This window comes from Triturus cristatus, chromosome 9, assembly GCF_964204655.1.
Source record: "Triturus cristatus chromosome 9, aTriCri1.1, whole genome shotgun sequence".
Classification (NCBI taxonomy): Eukaryota; Metazoa; Chordata; class Amphibia; order Caudata; family Salamandridae; genus Triturus; species Triturus cristatus.
The window spans coordinates 73689631-73711175 of NC_140592.1; the positions used below are offsets into that span (position 1 = coordinate 73689631).

At 40.6% G+C, this 21545-nt stretch overlaps 1 protein-coding gene across 1 annotated transcript in view; it reads left to right on the forward strand.

Moving 5' to 3' along the window:
* The window catches only part of TMEM43 (transmembrane protein 43), a 63778-nt gene extending 44966 nt beyond the window's left edge, over positions 1–18812 (forward strand). Inside the window, exons 5-12 of the mRNA XM_085624440.1 lie at positions 3219–3268; positions 5244–5313; positions 7724–7794; positions 11283–11404; positions 12136–12210; positions 12301–12402; positions 14478–14595; positions 15724–18812. Coding sequence (XP_085480566.1) covers positions 3219–3268; positions 5244–5313; positions 7724–7794; positions 11283–11404; positions 12136–12210; positions 12301–12402; positions 14478–14595; positions 15724–15926 — 811 coding nt within the window. The 3' untranslated portion in view covers positions 15927–18812. The remainder of the gene's footprint in view (positions 1–3218; positions 3269–5243; positions 5314–7723; positions 7795–11282; positions 11405–12135; positions 12211–12300; positions 12403–14477; positions 14596–15723) is intronic.
* Positions 18813–21545: the final 2733 nt, after the last annotated feature.

Sequence of the window (21545 nt, forward strand, 5' to 3'; positions counted from 1 at the left end):
AAATAGGATAGAAAGGTAAGGAAAACCGTTAAGATACAAATGTACATAAAGGTCTATTGGACAGTAGAAAGTTATAGATAACAAACGTTGTCAAAGCCAGAAGAAGTACATGGGTGAAAGAGAGCAATGTAAAGCGGGGGAGAGCAGTGTTGAACACGTGGAAGGCAGAAGCACACAGATGAGGGAGAGCAGCATGAGTATGGATAGTGGGGAGAAGCACAAGAGTTAGGCAGCTGGAAAACACATGCACTCTCCTAGAGTGCTTAGGCAAAAAGAAAAATTAGTTTCCTAAAAGTGAGCAGCAGAAGGACGCAAGTGAAGAGTCTACGCTTCAGTGGAGGTACAGACACAAGAGAGACAATGCAAGTAATCAAATAGGAAGCAAGCACATGAGTGAAGCACACCCATTGCTTACTATCGGTTGTCATTATTTTCAAACCCACTGTAGGATCTGGTCTTTTGCAACCAGATAATGTAGTTGTTTCGGAAGCTCGACCTAAAAAGTAAAAAGGCATACTAAAAATAAAACAAAATGTGAATAAATTGGTAAATAAAGAAAATTTAGAATTGATATAAAGGGTGGTATAGGTTATCCCCCATAAATAAAGAATTATATATAGATTTATAAGAAAGGGTGAGGAAAAATAAACAGCAAAAAAGTTAGACGGCAAAATACCACCATCTACTAAAAAGGAAAACTAACACTATTAGAAAAGGGAAAAAAACAGGAACTCGAAATTAGTGACTCCGATAATTAGTCTCACAACATTACTGTCAAAGCAACTAATTCATCCGAAATTTTGCCCTGTAACCCACTTGATGTCATAACTATCGGAAAAGCTCCAGACTATACTTGCTTGGGTTGGTGCCAGCAGGGATTGGTGGAGGCGAAGAGATGCATAGCTATGGCTTGGGAGACAAACCTGAGGCCCAATGGCATGCGGCGGAGCAGGATTTACACAAGTACGTTTTGCTGAAAATGCCATAGAAGATGAATATGGGGCTTGGGGAAATGGTCTGACTGTATGGGATTTGACACTTGACCTTCAAGAGTATCCATTGATCGATTGACCTCATGAGTGAGAGTCACTATATTGGTAGCTGTTAATCTATTTGATTAAGGCCTGCATTGATGGAATTTCTTTTTTCACTTCCACTCTACATTTATCAGGTAACGGGTGGTGCTGCACTTGATTGTCTCAAAGGATTTCATTAGGAATTGACGTGGCCGTCTGTGTCTTTAACACTAATCAAGAAATTCAAATCAATAGCGGAGGAGCTTTTTATGCCAGCCATCCAGCTTCGACTAACCTCTCAGTTGCAACTTGTCAACTACAAAAACCTAAAGAAGGCTCTATCGTGTAGTTGTGCTGCGGGTTCACTGACTCATTAAAATGTGTGGCAAGTTGAGACATGCAGAGCCTTTACGTTTCTCTCTAGGCGCTATTTGGTATGAACAGGAGCTGGGATGTCTCTAATTTTGCCTGAGATTAAGTCGACCTAACCCTCTTAGAACACACCTAGAAGTGAACATCCTGAATGTATAATCTGATGGGGTACTTTTAGCCGTAAACCAATACTGCACTTTGCCTGGTTAATTTACTTTGCTATTTATGCAGCTATCATTGCAGAACATTTTTAATAATAATTATCCATGCCTTCAGAAGCTATAACGCAACTAAGTGTATATTTTAACAAGCGAGTGAAGTACACAGTTCAACGCTCTGCTTAATCCTGCTCTATTTACTTCTCTCCTTTTGGGGAGTACATATTCCCCAAATCTTTAGACATGCCTCTTTCTCCATTTAAATAAAACCTGCCAAGTCATCCTATAAATAATTAGTTTGCCGTTAGATTAAGAATTACAACTCATTTTGCAGTCTCCCTCACAAATTCATGGTGACAATAAGTATCTCAGGATTTACAAAATGTATTCCCAGTTTGAAGTTGGTGAATACTTTAATTTGAATATGCTACATTCCTTTATGCGATAAGTTGCGGAGTACAGAAAACATACACGCCATTGTAGCCAAATCATTCACATTTTTAACCGTCCCATTTACCTTCATAAACACTTGACCACAACCATTGGAGGAGCACAACGGAGGTGCTGTTCGTGTTCCTCCGGTAATAGTAGTTATGGTCTATCATTATTACACATGCATTTGATGAGCACATTCTGCCCTGTTATAAAAACGGGAAATTCTTGCTTCCATTTTTCCTTCCCTACAAACCTAGTTCAGCCTCTCCAATTGTTAAGAACAATTGTCAGAACAATTAGCAATATGCTCCAGGAAATTTTTTTGGGTGATCCCGTAAAACGTTCTACTGGCCCTACATCACTACAAGAATTAAGTACTTATTGACATCCCAAACCTAGTTTTATTAGAGGAACACAACCAGTGTCTTGATAAAGGCCTTGTTTTTGGAAGAAGGACATGTCATTTGAGCGGTTATCTATCTTTGATTTGATGTTGAGAAAAGGACACTAACATTTATATGAATGAATAAAGAAAAACATAAGGAGCAGATGGTTGCAGCTGTATTGTTATAGCACTAGAATTTTTTTTTTATCTTGGATTATGTGCGCAGCTGTATTGCTAAAATTGGCTCTGAACACAATTTAAAGGCCTTAGGAAAAACAATTCTGGATATAATAGTGGTTACAGCTTTTTACCATAAAATCGGTTTACGTAAGTTTGATATTGTGCACTTTTCTTACAACTAGACAATTCAGATGAAAATTTGAGGGTTGCATGTCTTTCACTGCTCCTAGCTCTTGAATATCCGCTTTGCAATGATTAGTGACTCGTTTTACAATGCAGTACTGATGCAGCACCATGGGTGGCCATGGAGGAGATAATACTTCTCTACTCCTGATTTGTGATCCCTGTGAAAATGAAAGTAAAGGCCTGAGTGATGGCAGCAATGCAGGACGTCATGTTGACTGAAGCGCCGTGTGCATGATATGGCTTGTTTCTGGTATCTGATAGATTCATTTTCCTGCCCCAAATTATGTCAATTACCAGTCATACTCCCAAATTCTCACATATGAGACGTAAATTAAATGTCCGGTTTCTAATGTACAACATGTGGTAATCTGGCAGACGATATTGCTGCTTTAGAGGCAAAAATTGTTTAAAACAAATATACAAAGTTACTAGTAAAATGTTCATGTTTCCCTTTTTAACATTGTTAACCTAAATACTTTATTGTAGGGAGTATGAAGAAAATGGAGAAATGAAAAAAGAAACAAGATATTCATATAGTAAGTACTTCTGTATAAAATGTGATAATAGCGAACTGTTACCGAAATGGCAGCTGCTTACACAATAGCCCTTTGAGTTTCCATAGTTCATGGTGTAATTACTACAAGTGTTGCCAAATGTGTGACCATTTCAGAAGTGTACTCCAGTAGCTACGATATAGGAATCCCATGTTATGAATTGAATTCTATTTAACTGAAATATTTTGTTAGGCACAGTGAGAGATAGACGGATGTCCCATCATCCTCGGTGACCAAAGAAAAATTATGCAATTGCTTTGGCAGAGAAAGCTGCATTACCAAGAGCAAATAATGGTTGCATATACTAATAAGTAGTATTTTAAAAGGTTACAGTCTGATGCTGAACTTTAATCTTTTATGTAAGTTCTAAATGGAAATTCACAATTACCAATGTCTTTAAGGCATTTGATTCCCTGCAATGTGAGACTGCAGCTTGCTTGAATATATTGTTTTTAGATTGGCTTGATATTCCTAAGCATTCAAAAAACTTTCATATAATTTGATATCTTAACTTCTCAGTTATTGTTTTTCAACCTTAAAAAAATGTTTCACAGAATAGAAGTAGTTGAAAGGCTGGAATGGCTTTTTATTGAATGTTTATTTAAAACATATCCAATGTTCACATACAGTATATAAACTGAAACGAAGCATTATTAGATAGAGCGTATCTTCGATCCAGGGACTTCAGGCTGCGGGTCATGCAGTAGCTTTAAACGCCTTTCTTCATTGAAGGCTATGGAAAAGGCTCATCAAAGTCACTGGAGTGCAGAGATGAGTATAGCAGCTTTGAACACTGCTTCTGCTGTAGGAAAAGATATGCCGGTGTAGACCATTTCTGAAACCAGAGTAGGCCCTTTTTGGTGCTAAGATCAGCTGAGTTAGCCTTGGGAAGGGAAGAGTTGTGGTTATCAACGTAGAAAAACTTTAAAATTCTGTAATATTTGTATTGCCAGTTGTTCTGCTTTTAATAAATCAATGTGAAATAGCTTGTTCATTGTTATAGTAACTGCTAATTCATATTTTGTGTACTAGGATAGATTTTAATTTTAATAAATCTTGAAAATATATTCCTAGTGTTCCTGAGAGTGTCTGTTCATAATTGAAGAGGATTTGGGTTCCACTAACTATTCCTGTGAGTCTCATAGGGCTGATGTTACCAGTACTCACCATACTCCTGTAATGCTCAGTGGGTTGCTGGAGTTTGCATTCCACTGACTTCTCTGTCTCATGTTACTATAATAATTTCAGACCTTAGCGCCAGAGGGCCTAGACAACCCTCTCTTGGGGCATGTTTGGAGAAGAGTCCTAGAAAATGTTTCAACCTCTTTGGTAGTTGGAAGAGACCTGAATCCTATGGCATGGCGTCACCTTGGCAGCATAGAAGACACATGCCACATGCATATTAGAGAGGTCAAGATTGGTGCTTCCACCCTTACATTTAAACCCCAGGCTGTGGTATATACTGCTGTTTCCTGTCAGTCTCTCTTCCCAGCATCTTTTCCTGGTTATTTTGTGTTTCTTGCTTGCTGTGAGAAGCGTTTCTCTTAGACCTCAATGTCCTCCACTGTACATGAGAACAAGACACTGCAAGTCTGGTTGAATATTTTATCTCACCCACAGTGAATGAGTTGAACTGTATCAATACAGCAGTTTAGGTAAATGTGAAGCGTTTCCTCTTGAAATAAATGTATATCCTTGAGGATAGGACACAAATACTTGTTTTGTAATTCAATTTTATTCCAGGTACACTTCCAATGAATTTGGTTTATTTATGAGGCACAACAAATCTTACTTTGAATTCTATGTTTTGAGTCAATAAGAATATCACTCAGAATTGAACTCTGACAATTTAAGACACTTTGTCATTAAGAAATCTGTGTTCTGCTGATATCTACTTTGGATGTTCGCTTTCCTCCTTTTCTTAATTTTTAATTGTTGCCTTCTGCAATATTTTCAGATACCGAGTGGAGATCTGAAGTTGTGAGCAGCAGGCACTTCGATCGGGAGATTGCACATCAGAACCCAAGGTAAGAGGATGCCATCTCCATGCCTGTGCTTTGGCCTCAAAAGTTTTGAATCTATACTTTAAGATGTGAGGGCATCTCTCTGTTGGGCTCCATGCGGAATGGGGAAATTATATGGCAACACACATATTCATCTTAGATCAGGATATACTCCCAGTCAGTAGCTGATCTGAGTAAGGTGCCAGTATCTGAAACCTTTTCAACTTGTCTAGCATCAGCTTAGAAAGACAATTTACTACTAAAGTCGAACATATTAAAGTTGTCTGTAAGACGTAGATTACAGGTTTTAAATGATGCTTAGATGACGTTTAAGCTGCTAAAGTGTGTTGCATAGAACCGCAAATTCAATAGTAATTGAGAGATTATCTGGTTGAAAGCAAATACATTTCCTGTTTAAAAAAAAAATCAAGCTGTGTATTGTTATTTTGTAAAAAGATACCTTGTGTTCGTCTCTAGCCTTTTACCCTTTTTAATAGGTCTGTATGAATGTGTAAATATGCATAAATGGAGTCAGTCTAACGTTGCTCACAACTGAATGTAGTGAAAAGCATGTGTGTAACAGGCTCCCACAACCCAGGATTAAAAATTGAATAAAGGGATTGAGTGTTATCTTCTATGTACTATCCATTCAGTGTTCACTTAAGTATTCGCACAGCACGATACGTAAACTATCCAAAAAGTTACGCAGGTATTGATTCAATATTAAAGTTCATTATCAAACAAAGTTAGAAAGTATGCGTCAGCGAGCGAGTTGATACCCAATTAAGATATTAAGTTAGCTGTTGTGGTAGTGCTCAAGCGGAGTCTCTTCTCTCTTCTAGGCCCTGGTATTGATCAATGCGGCTGCTGTAGAAAGCATAGTGTTAGGTCCTGCGCATGACAGGAACTGACATATGCTATATTTTATTTTCCCCCACTCTGTTTGCAGGATCATCCGGTTTGCATGATCGTCTAGTCCCCTCTCTGAATCCCACCTTATTCCGCATCCTTTCCACAATAAAGTCCTAGTCCAGGGTCAACAATTTAAGAAACTCAAGGAGGAGACTAGTGGCTCAGACAGATGTATAGTATCCTTGTGGGGCCACCAAAATTACATTTTACTGTCTGCTGGAAATAACCGAGCAGCCTGTAAAATAGCGCGGGCAGTGCCATGTGTTTGATGCGGTTTTGCTTTTCGCTATTAGGTGTAGACACAATCTATTGCCAAAATGCAAAACTGGCAAATGTGCCCTTTTTACTTGACAAATTAGATTTAAAAACTTGACAATATGTGCTCCGTCTGTAAAGTAGCTTTTTGAGAAGATTTAGTGCTCCAAACACTGAAAGGTTCCTGTGTTCAGACTACTTTCACTTCTCTGGAGGGATGGTCCACAGAGTGGTGAGATAACCACAGTGATCTGATTGGCTGCAGCCAAACCCATTGCCTACCAACCTGTGATCCTCTTCTCATTGGCATCTATAAGAAATGGATAGTTTAGAATATTATGGAGACATCCAAATTCCTTAAGGGAAAAACAGAGTGCCAGAGAAAAGCAAAACGAGAAGTCATGATATCCGAATAGGTAGGCCTAGAATCACTGTAAAAAACATACAATAAATAGGTAAAGGACAAATATTAAACTAATTCTAACAACCTTTACATTGAGAAACAATGTGACAGAATGAGGATGGCTAAAGAGCTGAGTTTATCACCAAAATTTACACGAATGGAGTGGCCATTTAAACCTGCTTTTCGCTTTCTCTGGAGCTTTGGCGTTACTGAAGGCTGCAGATCTTTTTCAGCCTCTTTGGTTTTTCCAAGTATGCGCGAAGTTGGCACATGTGCAATGCAAAGCGGTTATTTCCTCATTTGAGTAGCCCCATACAAGGAAGCAATACTATGGCGCCCCTGACAGTGTGCACTCCAAGAAGAGAAAATGGAAAGTCCCATGTACACCATCACCTGGGGGTGGGGGGAGGAGCAATCTCAGGCTCCAGGTTACTCTTCGAAAAAACATTAGGGGTGCTCTTGCGTAACCTCGCTGTCGTTGCCTCAGCATATGGAACCTGCAAGCATGCCCTTGAGGGTGGCTATTGGAGCCCCAGTAAGAGAGTCAGGACCATTGGTGGAGGTCTCGTTATAGGTCCATGAGGACAAGATCCATGCCTGGCTTTCAGGGTATCCACGTAGGATAAATATATAGGCAACAGATGTAAATTGAAATGATTAAGATACTGTTTAGCCTGCACATCTGGTAGAGATTCCAGCCCCCTGGGATTGACAGACCTGATGTTTAGCTTTAGTCCACGATTCACAAAGCACACTCTCTAAAAGTAAATGTATTAAAGAGCTCTGGTGTGTGAATGCCTTTTGCAGATGTAAAGTAACCAAAGGTAAACAAATACTAATTCGCACTTCTCCTTTCTTGTGCAGTGCAATGGCTGTTGAGTCTCTTACTGCTGTAGCATCAGATGTCCAAATTGGAAGGTTCCATCTTTCTAAGGGTGAGTTTGCATAGATGCTAGAAGCTAATCCCCATTCCACACTATTTTAGAGACAAAGAATCGCTGTATTATGGATGTATTTAGTGCACTAGTCTTTTTGCTCTTTTAACCCGCAAGGTTGATTATTTTTGGGTAGGTTACATTAAACCCTCATTGAATTCACCCGTTCTACCTCTACATTCAGCGAGCTTGGAACATTCTTAACAGGACCTAGGTATATGGGTACTGTGTTCTTTTGTCATAATACTGGCAGGGCCTTCTTTATCTGTGCACCTAAACCGGTGATGTACTTTGGGTCTAGAGTTGTTTATAAATTGCCCTCTGTTGTCACTCATTTGTGTATTTATGTTTGTATATGCATTTTATACATGCTTCGCTCTGAACGTTAGATTGTATGGTCACTAATTGGTTCCTTGTATTAAGGTTGCATCTAAAAATAGGTAATGGGGATTAAAAAAGACCGTTTCTAAACTTAAGATGTAACAGTAAAAGAAAAACAACATATATATATCTATATCTATATATATATATATATATATATATATATATCAAGTCAAAAAGGCTTTATTTCGATAAAAACATATCATAAAAGCTGAATATAAATAAATTTTTCCATTTTAAAAAAGCATTTACAAGAACCACTAGATTTCATAAGTTTTCAGCGAAGAAATAAATACATTCTACACAGGTTAAAAGCAATTAATACAATTTAACAATAAAAAGGAATTAAACATTAAATTTAAGCCTTTTGCTACGTAGATACCAGGCCCATGATAGAAATTTAGATAAACCACAGACATAAAGTGGGCGTGAATCTGACGTTAAGATACGCAAGGCCTCAATGTGTGACCTAGTGCCTAAAAGCCGACACAGTGCTTTGAGCCACTTTTTCCTGGGTTTTACATACTCCGGGCATTGGAACAAAAAGTGCGCTAGGGTCTCGGTGCTAGTTATACAAAAAGGGCAAAAGGCAGTTGTCTGTGCCGGAAATTTCCATCGTGCTGTAAACGCTCTTAGTGGGAGAGTCCCAACTCTAAACTTGAAATAGAGAGCTCTATCGAACGGTTTTTCAATAATGTCCAGATAGAGTTCCCGAATGGGTAAGTCCTTGAACTTCAAGAAGTCCTCCGTGAGTTTTCCCAAAGACTGGTCAACATATGTTCGGGACATAACCCAATTCCAATATAAAGTCTTTAGAGTTGCCTTTGGTGGAGATGATCTATTATCCCATGCTTCACTTAGTCCAAGAGCGATAAGTAAAGCTTTTACATCTCTCAACCACTTTATTTTATGCCATCCCGGTGATGCCATTATTTCGGACATCCCTTTAGCGTATTTGGCGAGTTCTGGGACTCGCCACAACCGGGCCCATAAAAGCAACGGCCGGAGTTTTGCAAGATCAGCTATAGAACGACAGCCTAAATCAAGCATCAACGGTAGAGTTGGCGTGCCCTGGGGGAGCAACATCAATGATCTGCAAAATTTGTTTTCCGACTTTGAAAGTTCATCTATATTGTGGGTACCCCATAGTTCTGCTCCATAAAGAGCAGAACTAACTCCTCTTGCCTTATAAATGTCTACAACCGGGGCTATCGGTCTTATTGTGCAGAGACGTTGTTCCTTTAGTAGGGCCCCTGTCACCCTCTTATGGTTTAGAAGCATTTTGGTTAAATGGGGGGTCCATTGCATTGTTTGTGAGATGCGTATTCCTAAATAATCAAATACCCTCTCCCTACCTAAGGGTACTGAGTTCAGGACAGGGGGTCGGGCAAGTTTTTTGGGGGGATTCATCACCAAGTATTTGGTTTTGTCAGTATTAATGACCAATCCCCGCTCCAAGCAAAAGGTCTGAAAATTGTTAAGGAGCTTCTGAAGGCCCATTGGGGATTTGGATAACAAGAGCGTGTCATCCGCAAAAAGGAGAGTGGGGACACGCTCGCCCGCCAGGGATGGTTCATCGGAGGGATCTTTGAACAGATGCTCGACCACACCGTTGACATATAGAGAAAAGAGGGTGGGAGCAAGAACACATCCCTGACGGACCCCTCTATCCACCGGGATTTTGTTTGTTTTCTCGCCCTGTGTACCCCATCTAATTTGGGCAAAATTACCTTCGTGGAGCCTCATCAACATTATATATATATATATATATATATATATATATATATATATAACATTATATATATATATATATATATATAATGGGTGAGCAAGCCTGCTGTGTCAGGTGAAATACGTAACTGAAAACAAATCTTCTGCTGGTGAATTTGCCCCCCTGAGTGATCGCTTTACTGGAGTATTGGTACATTATATGATATTAGGCGTGCTCCGCTGGCAATCTGCGATACAACTAAAATGTTTTTTCGCAATAACATATCATATACAAAAGAATAAACTATTTAAAACAAAAACCTAACCTAAATCACTGGAACCCCATGGTGGATCACTTTCCGGAATGTGGTTTTTGCAGTGAATCACAATACTGAACCCTTAAAAGAAAACCTAATTTTACCTTATGGTAAGATTCCTTGGGAAGCCGTATCTTTGCTGATCCAAAATTGCTCAAAAATCCAAGTAAACTAATATGGCCAAACACAATAACCAGGATTACTTCAAGGAGAAATCCTCGGATTCGTATATTTAAATTTCTGCTCCACCACCAAATAAAGTGAGTGTAGTCTTGCTGCAGAACCTTCTAAAATATCATTACATAAAATATTTAAAAAAACAATTCTACATTTATTAAAGAATTGTCTTAAATGTTATATATTTTAAACAGATGTGCATTATTTGGGGTCATATGGGCATGTTATTTAAAAACGTGTTTACAACTGTTAAAAAGATATTAAGGTGACTTAAAATACCATAAATCGTTTTCAGTCTATAGGGCTGAATTAAATTTTGGCACACAGAGAGTACTTCGTAGCGATGAAAGAGGACATTGCCCACACCACTGCGAGAGACGTCCACCTGCCAAATCGGAGTAGTCCACCAGCCCACTCTGACAGCTCTCAACACTGGCAGAAACCGTCATCTCGGTCAAAGTTTGGTTTTGGAAAATTACAAACTAATGACCCCCCACATCATTAATGTTTTCTCCTATATTGTAGGGGGGACTGATTATTATAATAATTTTTGTCCAAGGCGGTGACTGACAGCAAAAATAAGCCGTAAGGCTGCCCACTCTAAATTGGGTGGGCGGTCGGTTGGCTAATCTATGACGGCCCATGCTCCATCGGGAACGTCGGAGGAGTATTATTGTGTTGGAGCCAGAATAGGCTCTTAATCTTCACAATTGTATAATTTACACAGTCTTAAGGTATATATCTTCTCACACTACTTTTATGAACTATGCCATGATACAGAGCCATTAGAAACTCAAAACGTCTGAAGTAAAGCAAGTCTGTCCCAGAATAAGCAAGAGCTTTTTAATGATGAACCACTGCCCTCGCTCTATTTCCTTTTTAACTTTGATTTCATTTTTTCAGGTCTCATTGACAAGATTGACAACTTCAAACTGTTGAGCCTGGGCAAAATGCAGGCTCCTAATTCCTACGCCACCATAGACGGGGATTTCTTTTACCACAGCTCAAACCCACGTAGCCCTGAAGTAAGTCACAAGATACCAAAAAGCCTAAAGATGGTTGGTACTGAAGTCTGAGTCTTGCATTTTTTATCCCAGTCCCTGAGATACTCACTATTAAGCCAATTTCAGTTGACGGTGCACTCAATGTAAAGATTTGTGGGTAACCGTCAAATCCTGGCATGTCAACTTATCTATTCATCCTTCTGAGGCCGATAAAGATTACCTTAAATACTCCAATATTTAACTGAGAAGTGACGGGAGCATGGAATACATATGAATTAGGATAGAAGCTTGTGAAAGATGTGGTTGATTTCATTACCTGTGAAGGTTTGAACTTTCCGCTTTTGTCTATGTTAAGTGGAAGGACTGCAGAGTTATTGGAACTGGAGGGGACTGGGCATAAACATACCTTCATTTGAGCACTCTGAATACGGAATCTAAGCTCCCTCTTGGTTCATTTTGTATAAAAGGGCATACAGTATCTTACTTTAATTGATCTTGGTGTTTCCATTCTGAAAACATTAGAATTCCAGGGGAGAGCCTTTTGTATCTTGACTGGCATTAGTGAAAGTAAGAATGCAGTAACCCTAAGTGAAAAAACCTGGGCATCCAGTAAGTGCTTGCTGTGTTCCTTAATTTAACAAAGGGCTTCCTTGTTCCATGTAGGAAGAAGTCTGGGGTTCGGTAGAAGGTAGGATTTATCTCTGGTGGCTCCTTTCTTTAATTTCTGTCTTTCCATCCTTTTTAATTTACAGGTTGGAGATTTGCGGGTTTCCTTCCACTATGCCGGCTTGAGTGACAGTGAATCGCCTCTAGGACCAGCTGACGTGGTAATGTCAGAACACCAAAAATTATTCTTTAATAATTGTATGGTATGGTCTACTTAAAAAAAAAAAAAATCCCATTACTTTTTGTTTAAGATTACAGTGATCGGCCGCCAGAGAGGAGATCAGGTTGACGCCTTTCCGACTGAATCCGGAGATGTTCTGGAACTCCTGCATTTTAATGCTCTCTCGGCTGAGGTAACATATGACTCCGATCTAAGCATCTTATCAACAACATATTGTCAATCTCCACAAATGCAAATGTAGGTCTCTTCAATGAGACATGTCTACAAATCAATGACCATCTTCGCAGGAGTGTGTGAAGAAATTGCATTCTCTCAATTCCTGGTATCTAGCTTTTTTTTTGGTCAGGTGCTGTACCTTCAGTTAAATTGTGTTTGCACCACAGATACTAGTCTCTGTACCCCTATAATGAGCTCCACATGTACAAGGCTATCTACACAGCTAATGTTTGACATGTTAAAGGCGGTCTTCTCAAGTAGTGTATACAAGTAGATTGCAATAGTGTATTTCACAGATATGTCTACCCACACAAGTAATGATTCGTACACATGAAACGTTGTGTGCTGGTACTGTACCTCTTGTATACAAAGCCACCTTTATAAGTAAGATCAAAGACTCTCTGCTCATATACTGTGTCCCATGTGGAAGGCCATCACCACAGGTAATTCACACCGTTTAAATGCTCTGTGTGTGTTCCGCTGATGCAAGCCTCTCTGCTTTCACAGTGTGCCCCACAGATGCAAGAGGTAGTGTTTGACACATGCCCATTTATTTCATTACAAGGTCAAGGTTCTCTGTGAAAATATAAGGTGTCAAAGAGGTATGGCTGAGGTGTCTTTATAGGTGCGCAATGACAGGATCCATGCCTGTTTTTTAGGGTATCCACATAGGATAAATATAGAGGCAACAAATCTAAATGGAACGGATTAACATATAGCCTGCAAATCTGGTGTGGATTCAGCCCTTTAGCTTTGGTCCCGGATTCACGAAGCACATTGTTTAAAAGTCATAGCTGTAATCCTACAGGATCAAGCTTCCCGTTTGGAACACATTTCTGATTTTTCAGAGATTTACAAAGAATCCTCACAAGACTCTGGAAAATCTATGACCGTTATAAATTTACTTTAGTAACATTCACTCATGTTGATGCTTGTGAAAATATGCTGTAAATGTGTTTGCACATCTTTTTGTTCTGCATCAATGAAAATGTTTTTGTTGGAGGAACTTTTCCTTTACACTACCATTAAAATTCTGGTTGGTTCTGTCCATTTCTGAACCAGCAAATGCACTTACGGATCTTCTTTGCAGAAGCAGATTTGTGTTCATTTCTAGGGTAGAGCGCTTCCCAAATTCGAATTGAAATGTAAGCATTAGTGAGTGTTAACATACATTTCTAAGGGTGGTCCACCTTGGCCCACAATCCATCCTCCAAGATTAACCTTACAATGTGCCAATTATGCAATACAGCAGATGTTTGGCCTTTGGTAGTGCCACCATCAATCCTCATTTTCTCGATAAGGATTGAGGTTTTCCCTTAATACAGTGCTTATTTTGCACACCCACAGTTAATTTGGGTGCACAACATGCATTCGGAATTGGACTTATTGTGTCCCCTATGTGCAAAGCTCTCTATCAGGAGGGGCTTTATGTAGAGCACAGGGTCTTTGGTCAGATGTTGTGTTCCACAGAAGAAAGGCTTTATGCTCAGGTAGTGTTCTGAGATGCAAGGCTTTCTTCGTATGTAAGATTTCACACAGTTAGGCGGCTCTGTACTTATTTAATTGTGTATAGTTCACTCTCAGGTAATACAGGTACAGGTCTGTATGCCCCTCTTAGTGTTTCACTCCACAAAGATTAAAACCTCTCTGTTATTTTAATGTGACATTCAGGTCAAAGATATCTGCTCTGATGGGGTCTCCCACACCTCTAAAGCTCCTTGCTCAGGTAGGATCTCATGCACATCTAAGGTTCTCTTCTGTTCAGGTAGTGTGCCCCACTGATCCGTGGCCCTCTTTTCGAATAACATACCTCGCAGATCTCTTCTCGGAGTTATTGCCACCCATCTAAGGCTTACTGCTCAGGTTGTGTCTACCCAGATGTTAGACGTCTGGCTCATTTGATGTTTTCCAGGTTCATGTAGTACTTTCACAGATATTCAGGTATTTCCACTGACCTATACTATTTTGTTTGTGTGGATTTGGAAAGGTCTTCACTCTCTTTTTCTCAAATGATTGCTTTTCTTTCCCTAGGAAGTGTTCCAGAAGGAGCATCACAGCAACGCAATTAAAACCTGGGCTCTCCGAGCTGGCGGTTGGCTGCTGATGTTCGTGGGCATCAGTCTCATGACCAAAATTGTTTACACTTTGGGTAGGTTTACAGAAACAAACTGTTTGTTTGGTTGGTGTTTTTTAAACAAAGTACAAGTCTTGAGTTGCGTAGCATGAGCATGCTTCCCCGCACTTTAGCGTGTTTTGAAAGAGAGGCAAGGAAGAAGAAAGAGTGGAGGAAAGGAGAGACGGAAAATTAATCATAAAAGTGAGCCCTGTATGCCATTGTATGAAAGAAGACCACCATTGGCTGATATCGTTAATGATATAGCAATGTAATGGCAGACTTCCATGTATGTTTTATTTCAAATATCTAGTGTGCTACATATCACTGGAGTTCCTTGAGGTGGCGTCTAGCTTGATTCAGTTCCTGAAATTGCTCACTCCTGGATCTATTCTTGTAGAGCATGGACAGAAAATTGGGGCATTCCAAGAGAAAACCCCGTACTAACATCCCCCAAGAAAGAACTAATTTCATAAAACTTGAAGGAGAGAGTACTGAACATTGTCCTACAGAAGTAGTACATGAAGGCTCTTAACTAGACCTACTGCAAGCGACTAAGGCAAAACAATCTCAAAGTGTAATCCTATGCCTATCCCAGATACTAAATCAATGATATTACATTCCCTCCCCACCTCCTTTAGGAAATCACAGATGGTAACATCTCATGACCTGCAATCCAATTGACTATTTTATATTTTAAACAATGTTCCCAAAAGTCAAGGCTGCAGTATTTGTTTTATAAACCGCGATTGACAATAGGCCAACCACGTTTTATGATGAAGTAAGCAATAACAGATGGTCTACTCAATCAAAGAGACAGCAAGCCAGGTGCATGCAAAAACATAGGGTGATACCCCAAATGAGTCTCCAGTGATCTGTGGTCTTCTGTATGTTGATGTACATCCTTGCGTTGTATTTTACACATGCATATAACTAATAATGTTTTGACTGCTTCAGTATCCTTTTCCTAAGTAGAGGCTGTATGCTACTACATTTATTGACCACTTTTATTTTACACAGGGCATGCCTGTTTTAGTACTAAAACTGTCAAGGCCGCAGAAGTGATATCTAAATAATAAAACGTTTGCCATGCATTTGTCTTCCGTTGTATCTTGTAATAGAAAATATGTCTGACTGTTGCCTCTTGTTGGTATTGTTTTTCAGTGGACTGGTTACCTCTGGTTCGCGATCTCGTCAATCTTGGACTCAACATCTTTGCTGTGTGTGTGGCCACCAGCCTGTCCCTGCTGACCATTTCCTTCGGCTGGCTCTTCTACCGGCCACTCTGGGCCCTGCTGCTTGGGGTCCTGGCTGCCATTCCCATTGTGATTGCCAAAACACGTGCCCCACCCAAAAAGCACCAATGAAAAGGATCCCATTTCAAACTCTAGTGATGCTCCGTCCTGGAGACCTACAGAGACCAAATTCATGAATTGGGCAATCCAGGCTACCAGAAAAGTTGGTCAGGCAGCAGGTGCTAGCTAGGTACAACTATTGCCCGTGCTAGACGAAAAGAAATTATTTGTTTTGTACAGTGACATGATAAAAATAATACCCTCTGCTGTGATCTTTCGGCATGTTGGAATCCTGTTTACTGTGTTGACCCTCCATATGAGTGGCCAATTCGTAAGGATTAGCATGACAAGTTTCGCTGTAATTAGTGCATCACCCACAATTTACTCCAAGTAAATTTCAAGTAAAAGAAATCTGCCACCATTTACCAGTAGAAGTTGCCCAATAAATACCAGCACATGCAGATTTTGCTGCAGATGGTAAAGGGGCAGAAGTCTCGTTAGCAGGTATTTATCGGACCTGATAAGTACCAATCCCCGGGGATAATTTTCTATTAGGCCGCTAAATAACTCTTCCACAACCTGGCTACTCCTATTCAGTGCCGCTGGGGATGATCAAGGCAATGAAATGCACACATTTTAGGAATTTAGCCGCATCGCTGTGACTGAGGCTCAAAAACTGCTTTATGTGGTACATATTAGCACATACTACGACTTTCTTGTGCTTTCCTGTGGAGGCGGCACAACAACAGTGTGCTCATGCCAAATTGAGTCTTTCCGCCACTCCTACAGTTCTCAAAGTGGAGAAAGCTACTTGAGCATCATTGGAACCGGAAGCGACTGAGCATCTTATATTTTCACTCTGTAAACTAGCTTTCTAGATGTTGAGAAAACCAACCTAGATTTTGTTGTTTGTCCACTGTAGTAGTACATTGTAAAGTGGCTCATTGCTCCATATTTAGCAAAAGTATGTGGGTGACCAAGAGCTCGCCTTGCACTTAGTGGAAGTTGCAGACATCCCTGTAGCTCTATGCATCTGTATTCAGCAGCAGCTGTAGGCGATCTGCCATGTAGAGCAGGATGCTTCTGTCTGGTGAAATCCAAATCCGTCTAGGTTTTTTTTTCTACATCACTGTTATCAGACCGTGTATCAGAGTCTAGCTTTAGCCAGGTCACCTAGGATTAGGCTAATGATTATTGTGTTCAGGAAAGGAGAACCTGAGCTACAAATTTCAGATTAGCACTGGTTCATGTCCAAGTAAGAAGTGAAGGGGACTGGCAGGCCTCGGCCAAGCTACTGTTCCACTAAAGAAGCAATAACCATTTCTTTTTTTTGGCGATGCTAAAGTCAAAAAGCATGACCTTATTGCCTTTGCCAATGCTCATTTACACCTGTGCCTCTATCTTTCGAGTTGCTTTCAGAATGAGCTACGTTTTTTACGCTACGATTTGGATTTGTGTTTCTCTCCTCTTTATATATTCTAAGAACTGCATCATTTTGCTGTGCCGGTGTTGCTGGCCACATACTATCCGGAGGCTTTAATCAGAAGTGCAATCACAGTTTGTTTTGTCAGCATTGGAACTGCTGAAATTCTTCAAGATTTAAGGAAGCTTTTTTGTTTTTAATACCAAAGATCATTGTTTTTCATCAAAATGTGGTACCCGCCCCTCTGTAGGTGCTATAAGTTATTGCTTCGTCCTATATAGATGCCATTTAATGTTGCAAACGTTTTAGAAATAAATTTACATTGATCCTGTTTCTACACAGTATATGTAGGATATACTGGTTTTATTTTGTAAAAAGGGAAATATGCTTCAGGATATGAAAGGCCATTAAAGGTCTGCTGCATCGAACGATTAACTGATTTTAATTCACATCTGGAACATCTGAAGATTATTGGGCAATGAATGCAAACAAAACTGCAAATCTAAGGCTCAGTGGGTGAAATTTACAAAGAAATGTATAAATCTACCACTGGTGGGTAATTGGCTCTGATTTGTCTGGTTCCACCATATTGGCTCATCCATAAATTGTTCAAATATGCATAAATATCTATCCAGGTTCTCAAGCATACTCCCAGGGATACCTCTTTCAACTTCTCTTTCTCCAAGACAAAAATATTTTCCCTCTGAAAGAAGTGCTTCCACTTCACCTGCATGAAATATGGAGGTGGATGGTTTCTCGCCATGGAAAAGAACTTCTTTTCCAAAATAGTGCATGTGAAACTATATAGAATGTGTTTGCGGATACCCACAAACTTGCATGTGTGGTTGTTCGCCACATTTTTCATTGCCACTCACTAGAACACTCCCATTACTGCCTCCAACACTTTGAATAATCTGCTGTACTGGTTGATTGTCCTCATTTCGATTCTGTGAACAGGAAATTTTCTACACCGAGTTATATTTGATGCACCTAATTTCAATTTGCATAAAAATAAAACTTTGTTAATCAGGGCCCTTAGACCTCATCTGGCATTGGAAGTGAATTCAGGTCCCATAACCAAAAGCACTGATAGCATTCCAAAGCCTGTTAACAAACTCATATTTCAGTTTCCTATCAAATAAAGTATAATATCCGTCCTCTCCGGATAAGGTGCGTTCAGAAATCCAAGCTTTTTTTTGGCATGTTTTTGAATTGTAAGCTATTTCATTCGAGCATACTGAAGCAGGGCGCTCCGCTTCACTAAGATAGGCTCTTAAAAAAAACACTCGCCTATGCAGTGAATGTCAGCTAAATTTACCTTTCGTATCTGGATTCAAAAACTGTGTGCAGTGTGATAATCTTTTGTTCAAGAAAAGTGTAGAATACCACTTCTGAGTTTTGTTATACACTCCAGTTTTTCTATGCATATATATATTTTTATAGACCAATATTGTCTACTAGGTACACTTGAAAATGTGGATTAAAGACGTGCTATTTTTATTAAAACTAAAATAAACATTTTCAACTAAAAAAAACTGTTGGTGTGAATTGATTCTTAGTAGCTTGCATTAGAAAATTGTGCTAGACGGGGGACTAAGCAAAAGAAATGGATTTTGCAACCACGGTGGAAATATGAATCTGGTGCTAAAGCTTCACAAGCCAGTCATAAGTTTCAAAATGTAATATTGTGTATGGCTGTTTCTTGCTACTAGCCTCTCGTATGCAGTGCATGGACCATCTTGTACCTCCTTCCCCTTATTTCAATTCACAAGGAGTGACTTACTGTGTTATCTGACTAGCAGTTAGCCTAACCTTGCTTAGAGACACATTGTAGTATGTGCTAGCCATGATCCTCATTTAGGGAAGGTCTGGGTTGAAAACCTACTTGAGCCGTAGCTTTGCACCCTGATAAATCTAGCTTATGGAATTGTTCAAAATGGTAACAAGAAGCTATTATTCCTAGACTTGCACCATCGTAGAATGGGATTCAACTAAACCATTTCCATCATCACCATTGCAAGATGCTAAAGTTGGCACCTCTAAATTCTATTCCATACCTGTGCGAGCAATAGTAGTCGACTCGCTTATAATGTAAACAACTTGGATAACAAGGGTGATTGTGACTCCAGCCTCCGACTGATCAGAAGGAAGCATAATATAGAAGTAGATGGAGGAGCACCAAGTAACACACATCAGATCTCTTTGGCCACGTCGTCTGTAAAAAGGGATTCTTCCTGTAGCAAAACTGAGTACCATATGGACTGCTTGGCTCACATCGCCATACATGTGACACCGGTCATGTGCAGTGATCGAGGGAAAGTTGCCTTCTAATTTTCATGGAAATGGCTTGTCAATGCAGAGCACAGTTTGGTGGAAGTCGCCAGAGCTGGACTTATCTCAAGGTTTTGCGGCGAGGCATTGTATTTTTCAGCTGTAATAGCACAGTAACATGGTCTTGATCTTCGAAACCTGGATACCGCTGAAAGATTGCAAGAGCAACAGCCGAACAAGAGACCAGGCACATAATGCTGACAGTGAGATGACAAAACACTAGTACCGTATTTATACAATACTTTAATGGGCAATCCACAGTGCCTTTAATCAGATCTGCATTGGCTACCAATGCAGGTACACAAAAGGACCAAATACGGAAGCCCCATGTGTCAGTTCCAGGACCGTCACTGTATTTTCTATACCTTATAGGTGTTAGGCAAAAATTCTTTAAGCAAACCAACATAAATGGCATTAGCATAGTCCAGTATAGGAGTGATAAGGGCCTGGGCAATTGATTTCCTTAAAATAAAAACAGGTACTAGAATAAAAGTGTTTTAAGATCCTCCGAGAATGATAACACGATGAACTTAGCTTGTTCAGGTGCGAATTGAAAGAGAATTGGTCAAACCCAATATCCAGATTACTACTGTTGGACCTAAGATCCGGGGGTAGCTTGGCTTAAGGGGGAAGGCCTATACTCGTTCACATGTTGTGCTTGCACCACACTCGTCTCGCACTCCAGCGCACCACCACCAAAAATGACGCTACACCACGAAGGTGGAAAAACTTTATCTTCCCTTATTTCTCGTTTCTTCTTTTCTTTTCTCTTCAGAACTAATCAATTATTACACCACCCACAGCAGTGGCTTAGCACTTTGAATAGAGACAGTCGCTTTAGTGCCGCGCATAACAATGACCTGGCATGTTGAATTGAGTGAAGAACTACACAGTCGCATATGATACTGACATTACCTGGTAAAGGGTCAATAAATAACAGGCCGTACTTAGCCTGGGCACTACTTTAAATAGGGTCAATAAATAATATGCATCACATAGCATGAACATTGCACTGTCAAGATAGTCATTAATTACAAGGCCGCACTTGGCATGGGCACTACTTTAAATAGGGTCAATAAATAACATGTCACACATAGCATAAACATTGCACTGTAAATATAGTAATTTGATAGCACTGAAAACCAGGCCCTAGTAACCTAGCGCTGCCCACAACAACTAATAATGCTTCAAAGTATGGCAGGTGGACACAGCGCTACCCTTAGCAGATTACTAGCGCCTTTGGATCATAGCTCCTACCTTCACGCTACACCTGGTAACTTAATAGCGCTTCCTAATCTGGTCACTTAATGTAGCGCTATACATGTGGCCCTTCAACCAAGGCGCAGGAACATAGCGCTTCAAATCTGGCGCTTTGGAGGGGTTGAGGCCAAGGGTCCTGGGCCAGCAGTCAGAGTCTTAACCTGGCGTTTAGCGAGTCCTGCAGGGGCAGAGGGCATGGACTGGTCTACTCCCTCATCGGGATCAGTGTGGGCCCGCCCGGCTTACGGACCACTTCCCCGGGGAAGGGGCGAGTCCAGGGCCTCTCTCCGGCCTTCCGCCCGCCTCCCCCAGGGGTTACCTGATTCTTCGACCCTCACGGGTCTGGCAGTGCACACTTCGACTCCCTCCCGGCGATGTCCGGGTCGAAGGGGGATGGCGCGGGGCTCCCGGACGGGCCAGATGTGGCCTGGGAGCTCCGCTGGATTCCAGGGATTTCCCCGCGGATGCAGAGGTCCGCGCCCACAGCCGCAAACGACACTACGGCGGGGGCGCGGCCCAACCAACCAATGGCACTACGGCGGGGGCGGCGTTTGGCAGCCCGCCCCCGTCAGGTGATGCGAGTGTTTGGCTTCGGCCTAGCGTGGCCCACAGGAAGCCTCGGCGACGCCTCTCCCTCACGGAGGGCCGCGTCTCCAAACACAGGGACGGCGATTCTC